The following is a 24,633-nucleotide window of genomic DNA, read 5'->3' as shown; positions in this document are numbered from 1 at the left end:
TAGAAATGTTTCGTTATATCTAATTTCATTTATTCCACAGTCTCTGTGTTCCATTATCCTATTAGTATATACTCAACACTTGTCATAATTAATTATTATCATTAATTCTTTTATCATATCATGTCTAATTGTATTGTAAAATTGTAATTGTTGTTAAAGACGTTTACATATCTCCCTCGCAGAATAGTCTTTTGCTCCTCTCGGACGTACGTACTTCAATCGTCACTGAAATTTCTAGCTACACACGTGGGTACACAACAGATACGCCAACAATTCCTCATATTCATTTTTTTCTTTAAGGAGGCTGGGGGGGGGGGGGTCAACAAATTAACCACAAATTAACCACCAGATTTAACTTAATTTTTTAGATATGATATCTTATTAATAAGCTGCCAACTATCATTTGGCAAAGAAAAATTTCAAAAATTTTAGTTTTAAAATTTGATCATTTTCTATATCTTCATATGGAGCTCTTCTTCTAAAGGAGATCAATATAGTCTAAAAATGGCCACAACCCCCCAGCCTCTTTAAATGTAATATTTCATTAATTTTATGTGATCTTGTCATTTGTCAGATATTTGTCATTAGAATGTGCTTAAAAACAGTTTGCAATAAATTATTTTCCAAAACTGCACAGAAAATTCAGACAAAAGGAGAATAAATTTTGTGTGAATTATAACTGTCCAGTATAATACAGCAATCATATCTTTATTATGAACTAGACAGTGTGTATGCAGATTTTAAGATAATATGAATTTAGTCATCAAATAACAGTCAATTTCTAAGTTTTATTAAATTCTGTTAACATATTCTTTAATTTCTTCCATCTGTGCTGTAAGGTAAGGCCTTCAATCTTCTGAAATTTTAAAATAAATCAAAATATGTAAAAGATAATAAACCTTTTCAAATACAAACATAGACAGTTATATTAAAGCCATGATCACATGGCGAGGTTAATAAATTTGAATTAAATATTAAGTTACTGGGAATTAAATTGTTCTGAACTACACTCACACAAAGAATTTAATGGGAATAATTTGAATTCAAATTACTAGTGTATATGACTACATGCACATCAAATTGCTTCACATTAACTCCGTGTGAATACCCCACATTAATTTACTGCAAATAAATTAGCTAATGCGCATTTGTTTGAACAGGGCATAAGTACTTTTCTTCATCTCAAATTTTATGATTTCTCCTATATCTTCTTTTGTAAAAATATCTTTACCTCCAAAGTGTCAAATATTGGCTGACATTCTAGATTTTCTGCTAGAGTTGGCCACGGCTGATCTTGTTGAAGAATTAGAATGGCTGCATGCTGAACTGCATTCACTTCCTCCACACTACTACAGTCTAAATATAGAAACATTATATAAGTTAAAATGTTAAAATGCAAACATTATGACAAAAAAAATTTCTCTGCCTTTTTTAAGGATTTCAAACAGGACAGCGATCTAGTTGGAGCGGATCAAAGATCTAATTCTAATAAGATTGAAAGAGGAATAAATATTTTAGAGAATATACTTAAAAACAAAAATAATGATACAGCCATGGGACAATTAGCAGAGAGGGCTAAATGTGCGCTATAAAGGGAGATAACTGATAAAACACTTATTGTTTCCTTTGCATCTTCAGTACTGTAAAATCACATATTTTAGTGAGGTCAACATTTTTGTGGTTTGAAAAAACTATGGGTTCGTGGGGGGTTAAATTTCGTGGATGAAGAATAATTGTTGAGTAGTTATGTATATGACATTTCACATTTCGTGGTGGACATGAATTTGTGGGTCTCCAACAAACGCCAAGATACTGAATGCTTAAATTCTCTACACTTTTAGTAGTTTTTTATCATAGACTTTTTATGACCTATATAATAAAAAAAACATATACCGAAAACAAAAATTAAATCCCCACGAAAATTAGTGATTTCACAGTAATTGCAGCATGACCTATACATAGTTTACTCATATACCCAGCTGATCATGATAACTGTATTTTTTTTATGATTACTGCAGCATTTAGTTCATCTTCCCAAGTCAAGAGTTTTTGATCCACTCTACTCCACATAAACCCTTGACCGACAAGACTGACTTTAAAGGAGTTATAAACTGTCGCACCATCTAGTGAGATTACACATTTTGAACTCTATTGACCTCTACTATTGACCAATCAGAGTAAGCGTATAAAACAGCGAATGTGAGACAATACTGGAAGTTGGTAATAAATTCAGCATTGTAACTTTAACACCAAAGCTGAGACATGCCTTTAACTTGGTTATTTAAAGAGACACCGTGACGGAAAAATGGGAAAACTGAAAAAGTAGAATTTTTGGTTGACACACACTAAAAGTGACTTATTGAGAAGGCATAAATCAACTACAGTGCATAAAGATGAAATGCATGCATTCATAAAAATGTATGATAATGCATATGTATCATTATTACCTTTCAGTGCTTTGAGTATCTTCTTCAAAAACTGACCGAAAACTTGTTCTCCTCCAGAAATAAAATGTCCACATCTGTCCATTACCTCATCAAAAATAAGGGAATTAACAGCTGAATCCTTATCACTCTGAGATACAGCTAATGAGTAGCTCCATAACAAATCTAAGAACTCATTTGTAACTTGTCTGCTGATTGGGTAATTCCAAATCTTCAACTTTGACCCCATTGTGGCAAAGGTTACAATTGGGTAAACTGACTCTTCAACTTTATTCCTTGTTACCTGCAGAATTCAGGGGGAATAATACACTTAACTACAAAAAGTGTATAGAATGATGAATACTTCAATCAGAGTTTACAAGTGCATCTGCATGAACTACTTAATTACCATTGTCTTACTCAGGTAACAACACAAGACTTCCACAACCTGGTCTGAGTTTTCAAACATCAACAGTTGATCAGAGACAGTCTGCAGAAAAGAAAAAAACACACCATTTTGAACTTACAGATACAACAGTTTACTGAGATTCAAAAATGTATGTGAATGGCTGATTTTTTTTTTAAAAATGTCTACTCTTCTTAGAGGCTGAAGTAATTGAAAAAAACCAAGTTCATTAATCTAACAATAGCATTTAGATGGATGGGGAGAAAATGTGAGAATACAGGAAACAATAATATAGGGTTATTGAACTTATACTGGTGAATATTGGCACTCCTTGGCTGTACAAATGCAAAAGCTTGCAAGTGCCAATATTCACCAATATAAGTTCAATAACTCCTTCATGATATAGCTAAAACATCTCCCATTGATTTATATTAATAATTTCAATTAAATAACTCAGTAAGAATTTTTCAGTATCAGTATTTAAATTAACATCTGTCTTGTAAGTGTTCATTATCGCATCATTCCACTTACCCTACCAAGTGTTATGATTTGCTTATTGAGGTTTTATTGAGGCTAATATGTACTAAATTATTCATTAATAATTTCAATTTTGTGTGAAAATAAACACATTTTACCTAGCTGCCGTTACCTATCATAAATTTGCCTTTGAGAGGTAATGCAAACTCAGGATTCAAAAAAACGCCAAGATACTGAATGCTTAAATTCTCTACACTTTTAGTAGTTTTTTATCATAGACTTTTTATTACCTATATAATAAAAAAAACATATACCTTCATGAACACACTGCTCTTCCTATTCTCTTTTGAAAAAAGGATAATTTAGATTCTGGAGATTAATACAACTGTTAATCACATTTTAAACACAATAACTTTTCCATATAACTCATACAAGACCATCTCCTTGCAGAAATTCCATTCTCACATATATACATGTATATGTTTTAAATTATTGATATTATTAAGCATAATATACAACAATAACTAAATCTGAGAATATTTTCTTGTCTATAAAGCCAAATAACTATCTCACAAAGTATTGTGAAATTTTGGTGATTTATAGTACATGTAAGCTCACAAGATGCAGATAAAAAGCTGAGTAATATAAGGTATTATTATTTTTTTAATCTTTTAAAAATGCTTATAATAGCAAGCTTGCTCTCCTAGTTTGAATGTACAAACTGACCAACCAATGAGTATCCTGTTTATAGCTTTCTATAAGTAAATGAATAGTCTAAAAGAAATGATGTCACAGCAACAATAATTGCAGTAATGAATACACACCTCAGTGAGCGAGAGCAATCGTTTGAAGTGATCTCTGTCCAGCTTGGCATGACACAAAGGAAAATTCCCAGGATCTAATGTATAAATAACATATTTATTTCTCATTACTCTGACCTATATAACTTACATTTTTTTAAAAAATATAGATGAAAAATCTAAATGGTTGATTGATGACTGCAATTAATAAGATAAACACAACAAAATATGATATGTAATGTTTAAATTTATCTTGAATGATCTGTTTTTGAATCTGAAGAACTTTTATGTTAAACGCTATTTATATGTATGAAGAAATACATGTAATGTGCTAAAATCAAATGTTAATATTGAAAAATGCAGTTATTAAGGACTTTGATAAAAAGGTGGACAGACACACCTAAAGGGTGCACAGACTGACATAACAAACAGGGAGATGGGCTGACATATCAAACAGAGAGATGGGCTGTCATATCAAACAGAGAGATGGGCTGACATATCAAACAGAGATGGGCTGACATAACAAACAGAGAGATGGGCTGTCATATCAAACAGAGAGATGGGCTGTCATATAAACAAAAAGAGATAGGCAATCATATCAACACAGAAAAAGTCATTACATGTATATCAACAAAGAGATGGGCAGTCATATGACCATAAAAAAGTACAGTAAAATCAAAAGAGATGGGCAGATATATTGAGAGATATGGGCAGCTTCATCAACAAAGAGATGGACAGCCATTTCAATAGAAATGACCAGTCATATCAACAGAGAGATGGGCAGACATACCAACAGAGGAATGGGCAGACATAACAACAGAGAGTTGGGCAGTCATATAAATAAGGAGATAGGCAGATTCATCAACAATGAGATGGGCAATCATATCAATAGGAGGTTGATGCCTAGGTTTTTTAAAGAGGGAAAAAGAGGGGGTGGGTTATGAGATAGACATTATATATATATTGAAGCACATGGTAAATTAAACATAAACTCTTCTGCCAATCAGACAATTATTTCTGAATTTATTTTTTTCATTTTATGGAACCAAAATTAATATGAGACCATATCTTTATCTGACAATCAGAACATTACAGACAGATGTACATGTGGTAGATAAATTTTAGATTTATTATCACGTTGTATTTAAGTCATGTGTATAATGTCCTGATTTATCAAGCTAATTATATGGAAAAAATTAATTACCAAATGCAGACTTCAGAAGAAACTGTATGTAGAATCCTTGTTCTTCTATTGGCAAACTGTATCGATTGTACCTGACAAATAAAATTTTGTTCAATGAACATACATAAAAACTGTCTAATCCAACACCTGTGCAATCCATTTCACTGTGAATTTTTACTTTTCTTTTCTATTTTCTATATTCTTTACATTGTACAATCCAAAACCCTGTCTATTCTGGCATAAAAGTTGTTTAAAAAATGTAAACTTTTAATAAGAATGCATTTACTCCTCATTCTTGTCAAAAATCATAGATCCACAAATTTCCAGATGCTTTATGTCTGGAAATATAATTTATGTCTAAAATTTATTCAACTCAAGATAGCTGATAAAAGGCTGTGCAGGCAATAAGACATACATATACATGTATTTCATAATTTTCTATTTATATTAAATATTTCAGGACTAAAATAATAATTCATACTGTGGACATATTCTTTCCATGTTGGAATAATTTTCACTCTATAAACATCTAAAACTTTCTGCGAAATTTTTTTTACAGTGTACTTAAAGAGAGTTTAGGACAGAAAAAGGCAATCTTAGAAATCTGCCTAATTTTTTCAAATGAAAATTAAACCGAAATTGTAATTTCTTGGAATTAAGATTGGAAAAAAATTATATTTACAGTATTTGATAAGCTGTGTTTCTATACCTCTGTTGCATCACTTGTAGCAGATACTGACAGGTTACTAGTGGTAAGCATACATCTTGCACCAGATCTCTCAGTTTTCCATAACTCTCCTTATTCAGTTGAGGCACACGATAAATAAGTTCTATGAGGCTATGCATGCATTTGTTGTCCATAGATACCAAACTTTCTAAATCCATTTCTGATGAATATAGAAAAGGCTACATGTATGAAATGTAAGATATTTCTGAATACATCTATGTATTTCCTCTTAGACCATGGATAATTTACATTTTCATGATATTATCAGCTCAATGAATACTATGAATGGGATATATAATACACTAAATAAACATACTCCACCCAGATCTAGGTGTTTTTTTTTTAATCCCAAGTAAGATATTATTCTATTTCGATCATATTTCATTTTCATAAAAAAATCACTTATCCTAATTGCCATTCTTCTAGATGTTGTAAGCCTAATGTCCCCTTTTTTGGCTTCTCAAAAATTTTTTGTTAGTGCCTCACCCCCCTCCCAATTGAAATTGCTTCCTACGAGCCTGTGCTATATAGATATTTCTCCTTTAGATGACTATATTTCCATACCTAACACAGACATGACAAATGCAGTCACTCCTTCGTTGTGCTTCTCTGTGGATTTAATAGCCAGGTCACACAGGACCCCCATTATCTGTCCAGACATCACAGGATTCTCAATACAAGACTTAAACAGTGATGGCAGGGAGTCAAGGAAAACCTGTCTGATGCCATCTCTAAGAAATGGAGAAATATATATTAAATCACATTTGATGCATTTGATCATTTTCTACACATAATCACAAAATGATTTTTTTATTGTTTGCTTTGTCCGAGAGATTTTTTTTTCCAATAATCATATACACCAAGAACTATTTTTTTTTTATTTATATATTTTTAATACTTATTTAAAGTTACATAGTGAGTCAATATCATGTGTTTCTTTTAAGATAATTGTGAGTCAATATCGTGTTTCTTTTAAGATAATTGTATCATAAAGCTTAAGATTTATGAGAAATATGGATAAGGGGAAGTTTTGAGATCTCAACTGCTCGGTAAAAGCTAGAAAAGACTGCAAAATGTAAGTGCCAGAAAAAGAAAAGTTATATCTATTGTGTGGTTGTTATCGTCAATGTCAACAATGTCAAGGTCAGGTGTCTTTTATTTTTAGGGTGAAACTTGTAAACAACTTGAATTGGAGCAATGAAAAGTGAGGAATATGTTCTGATCATCTTTTTTTGAAGATTATATCAGAATTCTCGGTCATCCAACATTTATATCTATGGAATTGACACCAGAGTATCTTCTTCAATTTTTCTGCGCATGCATACCTTAAAGAGGAAGAAGTGAAGCAATATTTTCGTGTTGGGGCAAACTAAATTATTTTCACTTTTATTTTTCTCCATAAAAGTAAATTTTTACGTTCTGAAACCAGTAATTTTCTGAAACCTAAAACTTTCAAGAATTGAATAAAATTTGCATTTGTCTTGCAAAAATTCTACTTTCGTCAATTTTCCCATTTTTCCGTCACAGTGTCTCTTTAACACCACTGATTCCTTAACAATATCGTTGAATAATTTATTTTTGAATACCATTACATGTGTAGTTATTTATTTTGTCATTTATTTTTCGAAAAAGAAAATTTATTTTCCCATTCATACAATACAGCTTGTCTAGTTATATTGGTCTTTTATAGGACAGGATTATACAATTAACAAGATGTGTTTGTGAAACACTATGCCCCCGATGGTAACACAATTCTTGAGTGGGACGTAGACTACAGTGCAATAGTTATGGCCAATGTTAAAGTTTTTCAAATGTAGGTCAAAGGACACAGTTGAGGTCACATGATCAAAAATATCTGTACAATGGAAAGGTCTTGTCATAATGAACACTCATGTCAAATATTAAAGCCTTACCCTTGACAGCGCAATAGTTATGGGCTAGGTTAAAGTTGACAACAGACAGACAGACAAACAGACAGACAGGACAAAAACAATATACCCCCGGGATCTTTCGATCCGGGGGCATAAAAATACAACAGACTGACATTTCTGAAACTGTTGTAGCTAGAAAAGTGTTGTGAGACACAAACCTTAAAACAATTCCCTCTTTACTAACAATCCTGGAGAAGAAGTTTAACAACAGTTTTTTCTCTTTGGAGAGATGATGAATATGTGTAAAACGAGACACCAGGAGCCACAGTAATTGTTGGAATTGCTCTGTAAAATTTAGTTATCCATATTAACTTTGCTGATTTTGTTTTCTTGAAAGAAGAACTGACTGCTTTTTTATACTAAAAATTATAATTGATTATTTTTTTTTTTTATCTAATTCACCATCAACAGTTGCAGATATTACAAGCAGCATTGATCATATCAAAGTTGTCTCCCTTTAAATGCATTGAATAATTTATAATTTCATTTTCTTATTTAACATGAAAATCAAAAAGCAAACTTATTGAGTAAACTCTTGAATCTGATAAACATTTAATACCATTATTTTGGTAGTATTCCAGTAGCCTCTCTACAACTTGTAGGATCTGTGGAGTATTTGATGAATCATAGCCCTCCTCTTGCAAGTATGTAAGGAAGTATTGTGTGACTGTGTGAGGCAGGCTGCTTCTGTGTCCTGATGTTTGATTGGTTGCCAGGAAGTAAGACATAATGTCACAGATAGTGATATTCAGAGAGTGCACAGTATGCTGTTTGAAAATAGAAATTAAAAAGAAAAACTTTATATAAATTAGTCTAGTACTCCAAAACTGTACATACATGTGTATACAAACTATTCAAATTTCAAAAATTACCTGTTGTTCATTATCCTGTGGTGTCTTTTTACTTTTTTGGCCACTTGTGTGGGCTGAGTAGGGAAAGAACTTCATGAAATGCTGATGAAAATCTGGCAGGAAATGGGCAACACTGCTTTGCCAGCCCAACTTCAAAATACAAATCAGTAATGTGATTGACTGAGACAATGTCCATGTAGTACTACGCTTAATTAAACTGCTCTCCCAGCCCACCTACAAAGAACTCAGTGTGGATGCCACATACATGTCCATGTATCTATTCCTTTCACTAACAATGGGCTGTGCATAGATTTATTTTTACTAACATTTACTACAACTGTTAAAATCTAAAAGACCTAAAGGAAGTGATGTCAAATCAGTCAATTTTAAATACAGTCAAACCTTGTTATCTCAAACTTGATGGGACTGAGAAAAAACTTGGAGATATCCGAGGGTTCGAGATATCGAGGGTAAAATACTTAAGAAATACATGGTAAGGACTTCCCATTCACTTCGACATATCCATGGTATTCGATATATCTGTGTTCAAGATACCGAAGTTCAACTGTAATAGGATACTTGAATAATTTTCTGATCAAGTACCTGGGTACTCTGTACAAATATCAATACATGAACAAGTATGTTACATGTATATTTGTCACACTTACCCGGATCACTTGTCCAGCGTATTGCCACAGAAGTTTAATAATTTTCACCACATTGTGCCGCAATGAGCAGGCATCCACTGACAATAAGGAACCTATGACACAAAAAATAAAATATCATGTAGAGCAATATCCCCAATGTTATTTTTACCTTAATCAAGAAACAATTTATGAGGAAAATATATTCACACCTCATTTAACAGTGGTCTTTTTTTTTTTCATCTCAAGAAGTGAACAAACTGATCAGTATGAAATCTCTCTTTCAAGTACACAATGTGAACAGCCTCATACATCCTCCAGGGTGGCATGCAAAGGATAAGTAAGCATACAAGGTACTGACAAACTAAACCTTGCCTATATCCTTACATGTTGAGTAACTGCCAATTTCAATGCATGGATTTAAGAAACATGTCATGTAGTTGTTTACCAAACTGTCTATAAAGATGGGTACAATTGTTTCCAGCAGTGAGCCATTAGACTGACCCTTAGATAACTAACACCTCTACAGCCTTGTGTTGTGTATAGCTGTGGCCTCTACCCAACACTCCAGTAATTAAGATGGGTACAATTGTCTCCAGCAGTGAGTCATTAGACTGACCCTTAGATAACTTACCCTCTACAACCTTGTGTTGTGTAGCTGTGGCCTGTACCCAACACTCCAGTAATTAAGATGGGTACAATTGTCTCCAGCAGTGAGCCATTAGACTGACCCTTAGATAACTTACCCTCTACATCCTTGTGTTGAGTAGCTGTGGCCTGCCCAACACTCCAGTAATTAAGATGGGTACAATTGTCTCCAGCAGTGAGCCATTAGACTGACCCTTAGATAACCTACCCTCTACAGCCTTGTGTTGTGTAGCTGTGGCCTCTACCCAACACACCAGTAAGATTGGTACAATTGTCTCCAGCAGTGAGCCATTAGACTGACCCTTAGATAACTTACCCTCTATAGCCTTGTGTTGTGTAGCTGTGGCCTCTACCCAACACTCCAGTAAGATAAGTACAATTGTCTCCAGAAGTGAGCCATTAGACTGACCCTAAGATAACATATCCTCTACAGCCTTGTGTTGTGTATCTGTAGCCTCTACCCAACACTCCAGTAAGATAAGTACAATTGAGTCATTAGACTGACCCTAAGATAACTTACCCTCTACATCCTTGTGTTGAGTAGCTGTGGCCTCTACCCAACACTCCAGTAATTAAGATGGGTACAATTGTCTCCAGCAGTGAGCCATTAGACTGATCCTTAGATAACCTACCCTCTACAGCCTTGTGTTGAGTAGCTGTGGCCTCTACCCAACACTCCAGTAAGATGGGTACAATCGTCTCCAGAAGTTTGAGTACACCATGGGGTTCCCTCAGATTAAAACCTCTCTCTTCCATCTCTACAGAGAGGAGATTCTTCATGGTACTGTAATTAAAAAAAGAATTAATAGAGTTCTACAGATACATTCCAAAGTTGTTTCCCTTATCAACTCCCCATAAACTACAAACATAAACTCATGTCAAACCTGTTTTCAAATGTTTGGTAGTATAAGATTATCAATAAATCTTTATTTTAAAAAATTATTTTACTGTGTCACAAATCAAACAAATTATGCATTTTATTTTCAACAAACCTCATGTTGATAGAGCTGGCTGCTCAATCAGGCTAACAGTTTGCCTGCTAGATGTTGGTGTACTGTATTTTCAAAACGTGACCGACTTAGCCCTACCCTCAACTCTGAAACCTTAAGCCAGGGACCACAAATGTAACAATTTAGATAGAGATTTGCTTCTTACCAAGAGAAGAGAAGAAGATTTTTTTAGGTTTGCCATCATCCCAAAAGAAATATATGTGCTCCTTAATCAGTCCAGTCCATGACAAAAAACTGATATATTATGTTTTCTGTAATATGAGCTGTTATACATGTATTACAATTTTTCATGATATAAAATATATTATGGAAAATTTTTCCAAAGATACAAGTCTTACAAATGCTTTATTATGACAAATTTTGGCTCCAATCTTCTGTTCTTATTGTTTTCAAGGTGCAAGGTTAGAAATAACTCTGAAAACATTGCTTATTTTTCACTTCCATTGACAAAGTGCACACTTTGAAAGTCTGTTTCTCCCAAACAGAATTTTTTGCGAGATTGGCAGTAATTTTCCTCAGAGACCTGTATAATCTAAAGATGACCCAGTGACCTGATACTTGACCCAGTGACCTGATACTGGTCTTATGTCTCCGTCCTCCCTAGTCTTCTTCCGATCATCATGCTTCTTTCATACTGTAACTAGTGCACTGATTGATTATCTAACTGAAAATCTTGTACTGTATAATGCCAATCTAAAGGCTTAGATAAAACACATGCTACCACTTAGGCATCAACTCTACTTCTTAATCATGAATATAGTAATTAAAGTGATAGTATTGGCCTTGCTGTGAACTAGATGCAGATTTGATCAAGCAGTTGGGGGGGGGGGGGGGGGGGGTAACTCTAGATCTTACTTACACTACATATTATGGAAAACTGTAATATAATTACAGTTTTTCATACTGGACTGGACTAATCCATAGATGTTATAGATACTACCATTGGTTGAGGTCTTTCAAAAAAGAAGCTTAAAATCTTTAAAAGTTTATGAATGACATACAATAACAGATTGGAGCCCACAACAAAAGCTCATCTGAGTGATTAAAGTGACCTAAAAATTTTCAGAGCATTTTATGATGGCATTCTTGAAATAAATATTTTTCGAAACATAGTTGTTCTAAGAGCTGAATGTCTACTTTGTAATATTTCATTTCATTTAACAAACCTTGTCTTACATCCCGGAGCTGTCCACACACTCTGAAAATGTCGGGGGCAAGGAGAACATGTGACCTCTTCATCATCCCTCCAAATGACCTTTGAACCCTCCTCTTTCTCATCTACCTCTGGTCCCAAAGTCAAAGGGCCTGTACTCTCTATCAGTGTTGACATTAACCTGCCAAGCCTTGAGAGAACTTGGATCCTCCACTTATGAGCCTGGATTTTCCCATCAGGCTTAACACTGAGAGACCTACTTCCAGCATTAAATTTCTTGGAGGCATTCTGGTGAGAGATCTGTTCAATAAAGTTTGGAATGATTTGACTTGATTGGTCTACAATCAGAGATGGGTAATATTCTAGGAAAATATCAAGAACTTGCAAGGAGTCACTTTGAATATCTTCATAAATGTGAGTCATAGCACAGCACACATGTGCACTGACAATTGGGAAAAATGGTCGTATTTTGTGCAGGTGGACTGACGGCACAATTTGTCTGAAGAGTTTGATCAGTGCTGATCTCACAGCTGGGTCCTTGTCCACCATTAGTTGGGAGATGCGGTCAATGGTTTGAGAGAGCCGATGCTCGAGGAGTTCTGGATGAGAGGACAGAAGTTCTCGTAATCCATTGACAGCATCAAGTCTAACTGTGGTGCTGTAATGTTGACACTGGTTCAGTAAATCCTACAAAATACCATTAATTACTTATTAATATATATATACATATAGGCAATATGATTCCACTGAAGTGATCATGGTGATAAAGTATTTATCTTCAGGTTTGTCAGTCCAAATGTAAGTCTTCCACAAAAATTGAAAACTCCAAACATAGTGATATATTTACAGAATTTGGTACTCAATAATCAAACTACACACCCCTATACTAAGGTTGCGTCTTGTAGTGGGCTGGTTCCCATCTCCCGTCTTGATATGCTGTACCACTTGGACAGACCGGGTTTTGAAACTTGCATTCGTAACATTGTCAGCCTTCTGTAACTTTCTGCCTACTTTCAGTTTCACTTTCTGGAAGTCTTGGTTTTTCTTTTTCTTTGACTTTGGCATTCTTTTATTCTTTTAACTGCTCTTGAAAAAGCAGTGAAGAAATTCAATATTATCAGGGACCTATATACTACTATTATATAGGTCCCTGATATTATATAATATATAAATAATATATACAAACATATTTATTTCAATTTACTTCAAAGTGTAAAAGTGTGATTTTAGCAGTTATGGTTATGTATAGTATTACTATTAGCAATAATATAACAAATAGATAAAAATAAATGCACATGTTGAATAGTCAATAGGTACTCGGGCTAAGGGTGGTGTGTATTTTGTGTTTTCCTTTGTCTATCTAAATATAAACTAATTGACATAAAATCGAAAATCGCTGAAAAAAGCAGTCTTAAAAAATATAATATTTATGTACACACGATACACAAAACACGCAGACTACACCGTCCTAAAACCGAGCACCTTTTGTCGAACATTATACGTTAGTAAGACATAAATATCTGGAAAAGGCAAAGACTACACAATCTTACTAAAAACAATTGTTTATCATTTACTGGCAGTTAAAACCAGCTCTAGGCCTAGAAGTAGGATATGTCCATCAACACGTGCTCGACCAGGAGATAAACATTTCAAGATTTCTAAAAACGAAATTAGAAAGTCTAACTGATTAATGAAGTTTTATGCATCGATTACGTAAATACATATTTTTTTATATTTGAAAAAATAATATAACTATTAAATACAAATTTCTTTCTTTCAATTAACGGGTTTATTTATTTCGTTTTTTGATTTCTAAAATGAAAGTAGGATGTGACGCGTCACAATATTTACATAGGTAGCACGTATACGTGTTCACGTGGGATTTAATTTTTGTTAAATTACGACTGTAGGTATTTTTTAGGCAGTATTGAATCATTATCATCATGATCCTTCTACCAACCATTTTCTAACTGTAGAATTTTTTATTAAAGTATCAATTTACATGTATCAGATTCAGTCTGGAACGTAAATAACATCTCATTGTGTTTTATGTCTCTGGATTATTTTGATTATTTTGATTGTGTAGCTTGACATACTTAACTCATGGTGTTCAAAATAGCTTGCTTAAGCATCATAACTTTTATACTATCATAACCTGTTTAGCTTAAATTGCTTTGAGCAGAGTCCTAAATATTCAAAGTGTCTCTAAATGATGACAGAATAATATTTTTCTCTACTTTACCCAATTTTTTTTCTTCTCCATTTTGGAGCTATTTATATCTAGTTTAATATGGCAATTGTGTTACTTCAAAAATTGATATTCGTTGTGGTCACTCCACATGCTCTAATTAATTCCCAATCAACAAAGATACTTAATTGGTAGATCTAATAAGTCTATTCTAGCTACAAAATTGTACCTGATATATATTTAATCAAAAATGAGGAAGTATGCTTTACTTTGTTCATAAAGAAAATTTATTTCTTCACTAATCAAAGCATTTTATTCTTTTTTAGAGTATAACTGTTTCTGAATAATTAAGAGGTAAGCCACTTTCTATAAAATAGATTTGACTTTCATTGGTTTATTTAGTATTTGTAGAGAGTTAAAGATGTAAAAAAGATAAATGATATCAGAGCTTTTGATGTAAGTTTAGGCCGATGATATATACACGACCGTCGTGTACATAGTAAAGAAAGTCTATTTACACGACCGTCGTGCAAATAGCAATTGCAAATTGCTGAGATATATACACGACCGTCGTGCACATACGTAAGAAGAAAATCTATTTACATGACCGTCGTGCAAATAGCAATCGCACATTTCCCGAGATATATACACGACCGTATACACGACTGTCGTGTGATCGAAACACGTCACACCGCACATACGTCCCTGAAGACCCGACGTTGTTTACACAATCACTGTAGTTATATTTTTTCAACATTTGTAAAATACTGTTATTAGATGAATAACTGAATGTTTGCAATTATGAATGGACATTTTACTTTTATTTTTTTTAAACACATTAAATTAGGAAGAATTAGTAAAAATAAAAACTAATCGATAATTTAAGTGACCCGATCCCGATCAGATTATATTTGAGCTGATAGTGTAGATGAGTCTATCTCTTGTTTTATGTGCACGTTTAGTCGTTTTTGAAAAAAATTAAATGGAATTGACACTTTTTAAAAATAGAAATGCAAGCAATTGATTGTTTCACATACTTAGTCTACTAATTGTTATGTTGATATATTTAATTACTTCAACTTTTTTTTTTTCAATTTGATCTCAAGTTAAATAAAAAGAAAAATAATAAAACATATGAGGAAAAGACACCTGTGTAAGATCTACACTCCAACTTCAGATTTAAAAAAAAAAGCTTTCGTAGGCACTCCCTCCCCTATCTGGATCTTAAAATACACAAGTTCAGAAACAGGTTCAGTAACAAGATCGAAAAGCTCCCCCCCCCCCCCCTTTTTTCAGTTTTTTTTTTTTCTTGAATTGATTTTGAAAATATGCATATTTTTCCCTATGTTTCGGATTGAATGAAATTCATGAAAAACGGAGAGGTCCTTATTTAAAAGCTTGCCATTTCACTTGTAAGCATTATCCATGCAAACGCAGTTTTGAAATCCAGATATTTGACTATGTAAGATACAATCCAAAGCCAAGTAAATTTTTCTTAACTGGGGACATATAGATACCATATTGCATTAGTTTTAGTCTGAATAGACTGGGATACATGAATGTGCCCCCTTTATGGTTCTCTCTCATTTCTTTCAGTCTTTCTATTTCTAATTTCTACCTACTTGAAGACTACTTCATTTACATATTTCTATTTGAAACTGATTAAAATATTATGACCCCACAGCCATTTCTTTTCACACCTCTCTCTCTTTACGATACAGCTTCTTTTGTGGAGAATTGATTGTATATTTTACATATAAAATTGAGACATCAAAATGCACGAGGACGCACGAGGATAGGTATACTACTAGGTATATAAGCTATTCAAGTGTGAAAAAGAATACAACTGAATCGTAATATAATTTCTGTCAGTTTCATAAAAATGTAGTGGAACAGTTTATTAGCCATAACAAAGAAAACAATTCAAAAATAAATAAATAAATAAATAAATAAAGATTAGAAACGAAAAAAATTAGGAAAGGGGAGGGGGGGGGGGGGGTGGGTGGGTGATCACTCAACATCCGCTTTAAACTAGAACTATTAACATATAAATATCATAATTGTTTAATTTGAGATAACATTTGTATAAATATGGTAAACTAGGGTTGTATGACAAAACTTTGGTTAAAAAGTGTATTTAAGAAATCAATACTAGAGTAGGCGAAAATACCTATCAAATGCGCTATGGCTCTCTTTAATTGGTGGAATATGGGTTGAGGTGGATGGGGTAAACCACATGCTCACCAAAATAGTAAGTAAGTTAGTAAATATTTTATTATAATGACATGTGTATACACACAAATACAAAAGTAGTTATGATAGAAACATATCTACATTACACCCCGACCCATTGGACCTATATTTCACTTTAGCATATATAACATATTTTCATTTCCAAAAGAGAGGGCACATGCATTACTATTAGATTTGTACAAATATTTTTGTCTTACTGAAAAGATTAAATTTAAAAATTTTGATTTGTCTTTGATTATTTTTCATTTAAGTGTTTAAATTATATAAAGCGTATTAGTGCCACGTAATATTTTTTTTAAGTTGGAATTTCCAACTTTATTCTTGGCTTTTCCAACTTAAAAGTTGGTTTTTCCAATTTTAAAGTTGGAAGTTCCAACTTTAATCTTAACTTTTCCAACAATAAAGTTGGAAATTCCAACTTATAAGTTGGAAAAAACCAACTTTTTCGGGCTTCATGCATTTTATTCGTATACTTTGTAGTTAATTAGACTCGCCTTGCTGTTTATAATAACAATGAAAGTAAAAAATTTATTTATATAGTTATGATGAAAGAAGGAATAATTTTCTTTGTGATTTCATATACAGAATAATATTACATAAGAAAGAAAACTAAAGAAAAGGATAGAAAAGCTCAAATGAAAGTAGGAAAAGCCAACTTTAAAGTTGGAAAAGCCAAGGTAAAAGTTGGAATTACCAACTTTAAAGTTGGAATTCCAACTTTAAAAAAAATATATCATGTGGCACTAATACGCTTCCGTAATATTACCAATTAGATCTGCATTTCTATTTAAATTAATGTTATAAAAGAAAGTTTTTTCTGATGTTTTCTTACCAACTCATCCCTCCCACACACCCCAAAATGCTTTGAAGGTTAAAGGCACTGCGTGCCGAACCTAACTGGGGACGAAACAACGAATGACATAAGCGATGTTATGTAAATACGATACACGACGGTCGTGCAAATAGTCATTAAAAAATTATATACACGACGGTCGTGCGAATAGCCGATGAAAAATTATATACACGACGGTCGTGCGAATAGCCGATGAAGAAGTAAGTACACGACGGTCGTGCATATAGACACTGCCGTAAATTTTAGATATTTCTTTCATTAGAATATGTAACGGCCAGTCTGTTAGGGGAACTTTTATTTTGATCAGTTGGTAAGCTAACTTTTCTAATGATGTGTTTCCATGTCTGCTTCAATAACTACAGCTAAACTTCGAAATCTCGAACACGGATATCTCGAATACCCCGGATATGTCGAAGTAAGGCCGCAGTCCCGACGAAATTTGCTTTATAAATGATTAAAATAAACCCCTCTATGTCGAACACGGTAATGTCGAATACCCCGGTTATCTCGAAGTAAAATTGTGTACCCATTCATTAAAATCACATGCGTTATCTCGAAGTCAGGATAATTTTCCGCTCTGATGATCAAGTCCGTTAGGTAAACTGAATGCTCTATTGATAACACCCACCTGTCTGTCACGCTCGGGTTACCTGTGTTCCTGTGTTCAACAGATAATAGCGCGATAATTATACGAAGTGTATGTATGGCTTACCTTGATTGTAATTATGCAAGCCAAAGGTTGTGTGTATTAGTCTAATGCATACGCGTGGATGACACGATAATTGTTTTGTGGCTTGGGTACGTTTATCTTGATAATCCGGCGCTATTTAATGCTATGTGACTGAAATATGCGCGCATACATAGTTTATGCATATGAAAGTGAAAATTATAAAAATCGAAGTAAAGCAAAATTCTGTAATTTAAAGCAATTAGAATTTATTTTCCCTATATGAGCGTGCAAAATTTACAATCGTCCGTACACACCATCATGTGAGCATGCGTCACAGTGAAAACTTGTGCTGTAGTGCCCTGTGATTCCGTGTTGATCTGTTGTTAGACAAAAGTGCGTGATTCTTCTTTTGCATTTGATTTTATTATGGTAAAATAATTTTCTTTTAACTGATTTTACATGTATGAACATGATTTTCCAATAAAAGATAATGTATATTTCGTTTTCGTTATTCTGACAGCGACCGGTTTTAAATTTACAATGCATAGACGATATCCGGTTATGTATACATGGGAAACTATGCTAGCGGTTGACTTGCCGCATTGGTAGAAGGATTATACTTCTGTGCATATTATACAAAGCTTTTATTTTGTGAATTATAAAGAGGATGTAAAATTTTTGATTGCTAAATACATGTACATGTATATTAAAGAAATCGTATACAGAATTTCAAACAAGAAGGAATTTGACTTGTTTTTACTATTAAGGACATGTTCACTGCACTAAGTTAATTTGAAGTTCATTTGAATTATAACCCTCGATATGTCGAACCCCCGGATATCTCGAAGTTCATCAACAGTCCCGTCAACTTCGAGATAACGAAGTTTAACTGTACATGTAATGGTTTGGGCCTGGGTAGCTCAGTCAGTAGAGCACCTGACTAGTGATACAGGGGTCCCGGGTTAGATTCTTGGTCCAGCTATACATTTTCTCCTTTCCTGTTACAGATTTGGTGCCATTGACCACCCCTGGACTTGCAGGTGAAAGTCCTGCCAGGGGCAATAAGAACTTTAGTTGTGTCTTCGAGGGCGAAGACGATTTAAGGAGGGAGGAATGTAATGGTTTGGGCCGTGGATATTGGCCTGGGTTGCTTAATCGGTAGAGGACCTGACTAGTGATTCAGGGGTCCCGGGTTTGATTCCCGGTCCAGCCATACATTTTCTCCTTTCCTGTTACAAACACATTCAAGTAAAGTTGCAGTGAGCATGACTAGTGCTTTCACCATAGAACATAATTTCAAATAGTTGGCAGCAAATAACAGATATCTAGATAGAACCTGTGCAAAGAGGCACCATATATCTACAGGTGATCTCTACTAAGATTTAGGAAAAGTTTCTCTGTTTGGGGAAGGGGATGAGTATAGCAGAAACTATTTGGAATATTTTACTACCTGTCTGATAGACTTATAGCTTTCCTGGGAAATCAGTTGTGTTTCCTGCCTATTTTGGATCATACATAAGTTTTCTATGTGCATTGTCAGTGCATTGATTGTCACTGCTGCATATTACAAACTGAAGAATTTTTAATGTGTCTTTTTGTTTGCATTCTTTAAGAAATACAAAGGCCTCTGACTGTACTGTACATTTTTTACCCTTGCATTAATTCATCATGTATGAATCATTTGCAAGAACATTATTACCTTGCACAATTGTTCCTGTGAAAAGATAAATTATACATTGTCCCTAATAATAAAGATTACTTGTATAACTTATTACCCATTTTCTGTCAATATGGGAAAATTGTATCAATAATCAGTGGCGTAGCACCCTTTACGCAACAACGCAGATGAATACACAGATTTTCAACAACAAATGATTTTGAAAGTTCAATTATAGATAAAAGTCAAAAATATATGAAATTTGAAAAGAAGAAGACTCAGGCTTTCCAGATTTATTTTATTCATACAATATAAACTATAAGATTTCGTTATGAACATTTAAAAAAAAAACTCTCTCGTGAAATATATTCCATATCAAACATTGATTTTTCTGTTTATAATTTTTTATTTATTTTTTCTATTCTCTACTAACTCACTGTGACAGTCTCTCTATTAATATTCAAAACAATATTGTGATGAAGGTAAGGTGCATTTGAAATGGGAAAATAAAATGAAATAAAGGGCTCAGTTAATTTGAACAAACAGACAACTTTAATTAAAATTAAACTTTAATGATACATTGTACTTTGAATGTTAAAATATGACAGCTGTGATATTTTTTGTAAATTATATTTTTAAAAGGCAAACTTGTGCTGCCACGTAATACTTTGCATTTCTGATTGTAAAAATAACTCCTGTGATAATATCAGTTTGATTCAACAGATGTTACAGGTATGATCTGCAGTATTTCACTATTGAAAATGAAATGCCCTCATACTAAATAAGATGATGACGTGAATAATAGATGGTTTACAGTATATAGTCTCTTTGTCACAGTCATAGATTAAAAGATATATATATATTTACAGCACGAAATAATGGATTGACCATTTAATTTTAGCCGATGACTGAAGCTCTGTTGCATGAGGTTTGATGGAGGTTCTATCACTCCTAGGATGGATGTGTACATTTTCCTCCATAGCTGTTCAGTTTGTGGGCCTGTAAGTTACAATACTGTGATAAACCTGTGCAAGCTTGTGGACCTCTAAGTTACTTTGCAAACAATTTTTGTTGAGGGATACATGTCCATCTATCCATCTGTCTTTCTAGCTGTCTTTAAATTCATATAGCTCTTCTTTATATCTCAATGTTTTCTTTTGCTTTGTTTCTATTTTTAAAGAAAAGCAACTCAAAGTAATCTATACAGGGTTATTTTAGCCCCGTGTTATTTTTGCCTGTTCACACATTCAAATAATTTTGCCCCATTTTAAATTCACCCAGACACAGAGGTGTTAAAGAGATAAGGTTGTTTACCTTGAATTCACCCCATTCTAAATTTGCTCACATGCAATGAGGGTGAAAGTGGAGAAAATAAAACAGAGGTGAAAAATTAGCATTATACAGTACATATATGTATAATGTTCACAAATTATGAATTGTAATTCTTTTAACAGTGAAATATGTTTCAAAATCTGGAAGAAGGGAACCACTGGAGACATATCCCCTGCCCCTTTTGCAGCCAATCTTATTGCGTAAGTACCTCTAACCTTATTGCGTAAGTACATGTAACCTTATTGTGTAAGTACATGTAACCTTATGGCATAGTACATGTAACCTTATAACATAAGTACATGTAACCTTATTGCATAAGTACATGTAACCTTATTGCATAAGTACATGTAACCTTACTGCATAATTGTAAGTTCATGTAACCTTGTTGCGTAAGTACGTAACCATATTGAATACCGGTACATACATGTTACAATATTCCCCTCCTCCCCCTTTTTCTATGTCCATGGGTTAAAAAAAATAATTAATCTAAATATAAAACATACTGTAAATCACTTTTTATTCAAGAGAACTTTATTTTCACATAATTCCACTCTGTAATATTTCATTCTCATGTATATTTGTTTTTTAATTAAGGTTATAAAAACAGTAATTAAAATTTGTGAAAATTGTGTCGCTTTCGAAAACCAAATAAATATCTTGCGAAAATGAAGTGTCATGAAAAGAGCAAGGGCCACTTAAGGCCTTTTTTGGCCCTGTAAATTTCTGAAAAATTGAAACTGCATAGTTTTAGTTGACAAGGCAATAAATATCACTTGAACACTTGTTGACTGAATTTCTACTAGAAATGACGTAATTTTCTTGCTAGTCAATGCATTATGACGTCATGAATTGCGTCATTATTCAAAAATGGCCAAAATATGATGCTATTTGTCAATATTTTGTATACAGCACAACCTCTGATCCAAAATGTGCGAATATATTATGAAAGAACTGCTCATTAAGATTATAAAACATACTTTAATTTTTGGATTGAGGGGTGTGCTTATATTTTACTTCTTTGTTGAAGGTTCTCAAATTCACCTGTTTTCTGCATATTTCAAGAACATACAATTTCACAAAACCTGTTTTCCAGTACTTAGACTTTTTAGAGGAAACTTTTATATACAAATTGTAAGCGCCAAGTCTCTATTTTATATTGATGTTGATAAAAGGACATAGTGTGTTAGTGGATAAATCGGTTTATCTACAGGGCCATTTTATGCATAAAGTGAACCTAGCTCTTTGATGATCGATCTACAATATTTCATAATCCATTCTTGAACAAAATACTGCATGAAACAATTTGGTCTTTATCTTGAATACACTAAAATCAGAACTTCATCCAAACAGTAGAGATATATAAGGCATACTTGTGTCCATGCATTAACAATCCTATCAAAATGAAGTAAACTTTTGATTTAGTACTTGAATCACAAAACACCAAGTTAAATTGCACATCAGATAAGCAAAAAAATCAAAACAAAAACATTACGGACCAGACTTGATAAGGTTATACATGTAATTTTATTAGTTTTTAAATTTGAGACTGATAACCAATTGTTTAATATCTTTATTTTCAATGTTAAAGGACTTCTTTTAGCAAAAAAAAAAAAAACAAAAAACAATCTGAGTTCATAGTATGAATCAGTTATAAAGGGAAATAATTAAGAAAAATACAGTCAAACTTTGCCATCTCAAATGACATGTGGTTGACTAAAAAACTTTGAGTATAAGAGGGTTCGAAATATTGAGGTTAAAACATGTAAAATACATACACAAAAAGTTGTTGGGACTTCCCTCTCACTTTGACATATCCATGGTATTGGAGATAATCGAGATGTATACAAAAGTTCAACTGTAATTTGAAATCTACAGGTGGTCATTGTAATTATGTAGCATTAAGAGGAATACATTTGTAATTATTGTGTTGTATTGGTTTTATCAGGGCCTGCCTGTGGGTGAAATATGGATTGATGACAACAATACAGTCTGTTATTATTGTAAACAGTATCGGTGCTCTACTGTCCTTGGTTTATGTGATATTCTTCTACGTATACTCCATCAGAAAGGTTTGTGTATGGAATAATCTAGAAACAAAAAAATAAAACTAAATGTGATTTATAGAGTTGCATAGTACACCTTTAGTATGTGCAAAGAAAAGATATGCCATCAATTGTTTGTCTTTGAATTATCACAATATTAGATTTAGTTTCTTTTAATTATGTTTTCTGGGACCAAATATTTGTCAGCCAAGATCACTTCTATTTGTGTGTCTGTATAATTTGTATTCCATCTTAAACACACTGTAAATAAGATATTCTTTAGAAGTGAAAATGTAAAATTATTTTAACTTTATGCATAAAATTATATATAACTCTACTTTCTGGATTTATTTTCAGACTCTGATTGGTCGATTTATGGTATTCAGTTGCTTAGCAATATGTCTGCCCTATGTATACATTGGAATGTATATAGAAGATGTAAAGCTGGCCATAGCCCACCTTGGCAAGATGTGTGTTATCATGACAATTGTCAGCTATGCAGCTCCACTTGCTTCTCTAGTGAGTATTGAGTAACAGGGAAAGTGATGGCTTTATGTATACAGTTAACATGTCTTCTGGGTAGTAGCCATACAATTGGCTGGAATTTAAAGATTAAAATAAGAATTCATGTAAAAAAAAAAAAAAAAAAACTTGTTTGAAAGCTTTCTCTTTAAGTGCATATTCAAATCTCATTGGCTTGAGATTTTTTACGGTACTGTATAGTGATGTGACTTGAAACTTTTGCAGTTCATAATTTCACATGTTTAGCTCACCTGAGCTGAAGGCTCAAGTGAGCTTTTCTGATCACATTTTGTCTGTAGTCCGTCTGTGTAGCTGTCTGTCCGTCTGTAATCTTTTCACATTTTCGACTTCTTCTCCAGAACCACTGGGCCAATTTCAACCAAACTTGCCACAACGTATCCTTAGGTAAAGGGGATTCAAGTTTGTTCAAATGAAGGGCCACGCCTTCTTCCAAGGGGAGATAATTAAGAATTCGTGAAAAATTAATGGCATCATTAAAAAATCTTCTTCTCAAGAACCACTGTGCTTGAAAATATGAAACTTATGTGGAAGCATCCTCAGGTAGTGTAGATTCAAATTTATTCAAATCATGACCCCCAGGGGTCGGGTGGGGCCACAATGGGCGATCAAAGTTTTACATAGGAATATATAGGAAAAATCTTTGAAAATCTTCTACTCAAGAACAGCAAAGCCATGTTTGGTCATATTTATATGGTAGCATCCTCAGATAGTGTAAATTCAAGTTTGTTCAATTCATGACCCCCGGGGGTCGGGTGGGGCCACAATGGGCGATCAAAGTTTTACATAGGAATATATAGGAAAAATCTTTAAAAATCTTCTACTTAAGAACAGCAAAGCCATGA

The 24,633-nt window shown here is 33.3% G+C and overlaps 2 protein-coding genes across 2 annotated transcripts in view; one reads left to right on the top strand and one right to left on the bottom strand.

Annotated features, from left to right (window-relative positions):
- Positions 1-770: 770 nt before the first annotated feature.
- LOC133194133 (testis-expressed protein 10 homolog) lies at positions 771-13,877 on the bottom strand. Its single transcript, XM_061330114.1, has 16 exons — positions 13,804-13,877; positions 13,133-13,339; positions 12,267-12,940; positions 10,723-10,874; positions 9,467-9,558; positions 8,820-8,948; positions 8,507-8,714; positions 8,106-8,232; positions 6,581-6,747; positions 5,999-6,176; positions 5,311-5,381; positions 4,131-4,204; positions 2,833-2,913; positions 2,448-2,727; positions 1,232-1,356; positions 771-856 (listed from the first exon to the last, which is right to left on the bottom strand). The coding sequence occupies exons 2-16, from the start codon at positions 13,316-13,318 to the stop codon at positions 782-784; spliced, it is 2,619 nt and encodes an 872-aa protein (XP_061186098.1). The 5' UTR covers positions 13,319-13,339; positions 13,804-13,877; the 3' UTR covers positions 771-781.
- A 6,895-nt stretch (positions 13,878-20,772) lies between these two features.
- The window catches only part of LOC133193765 (sugar transporter SWEET1-like), a 6,033-nt gene continuing 2,172 nt past the window's right edge, over positions 20,773-24,633 (top strand). The window contains exons 1-4 of the mRNA XM_061329698.1: positions 20,773-20,875; positions 21,329-21,406; positions 23,152-23,275; positions 23,606-23,767. Coding sequence (XP_061185682.1) covers positions 20,808-20,875; positions 21,329-21,406; positions 23,152-23,275; positions 23,606-23,767 — 432 coding nt within the window. The 5' untranslated portion in view covers positions 20,773-20,807. The remainder of the gene's footprint in view (positions 20,876-21,328; positions 21,407-23,151; positions 23,276-23,605; positions 23,768-24,633) is intronic.

The sequence above is a fragment of the Saccostrea echinata genome, unplaced genomic scaffold, assembly GCF_033153115.1.
Source record: "Saccostrea echinata isolate AGI-Se365-2 ecotype Australia unplaced genomic scaffold, CSIRO_AGI_Sech_v1 ptg000028l, whole genome shotgun sequence".
NCBI lineage: Eukaryota > Metazoa > Mollusca > Bivalvia > Ostreida > Ostreidae > Saccostrea > Saccostrea echinata.
This window is presented reverse-complemented; position numbering and strand designations above follow the sequence as displayed.

Bases quoted from the DNA above. Each gene is read 5' to 3' on its own strand.
- LOC133194133 (XM_061330114.1), bottom strand. From the start codon at position 13,318: ATGCCAAAGTCAAAGAAAAAGAAAAACCAAGACTTCCAGAAAGTGAAA. The intron at 10,875-12,266 runs GTTTGTTAAATG...TTTTAATTACAG, and splicing joins GCTCCGGGATGTAAGACAAG to TACCATGAAGAATCTCCTCT. The intron at 9,559-10,722 runs GTAGGTTATCTA...TTTGTGTCATAG, and splicing joins TCAACACAAGGCTGTAGAGG to GTTCCTTATTGTCAGTGGAT.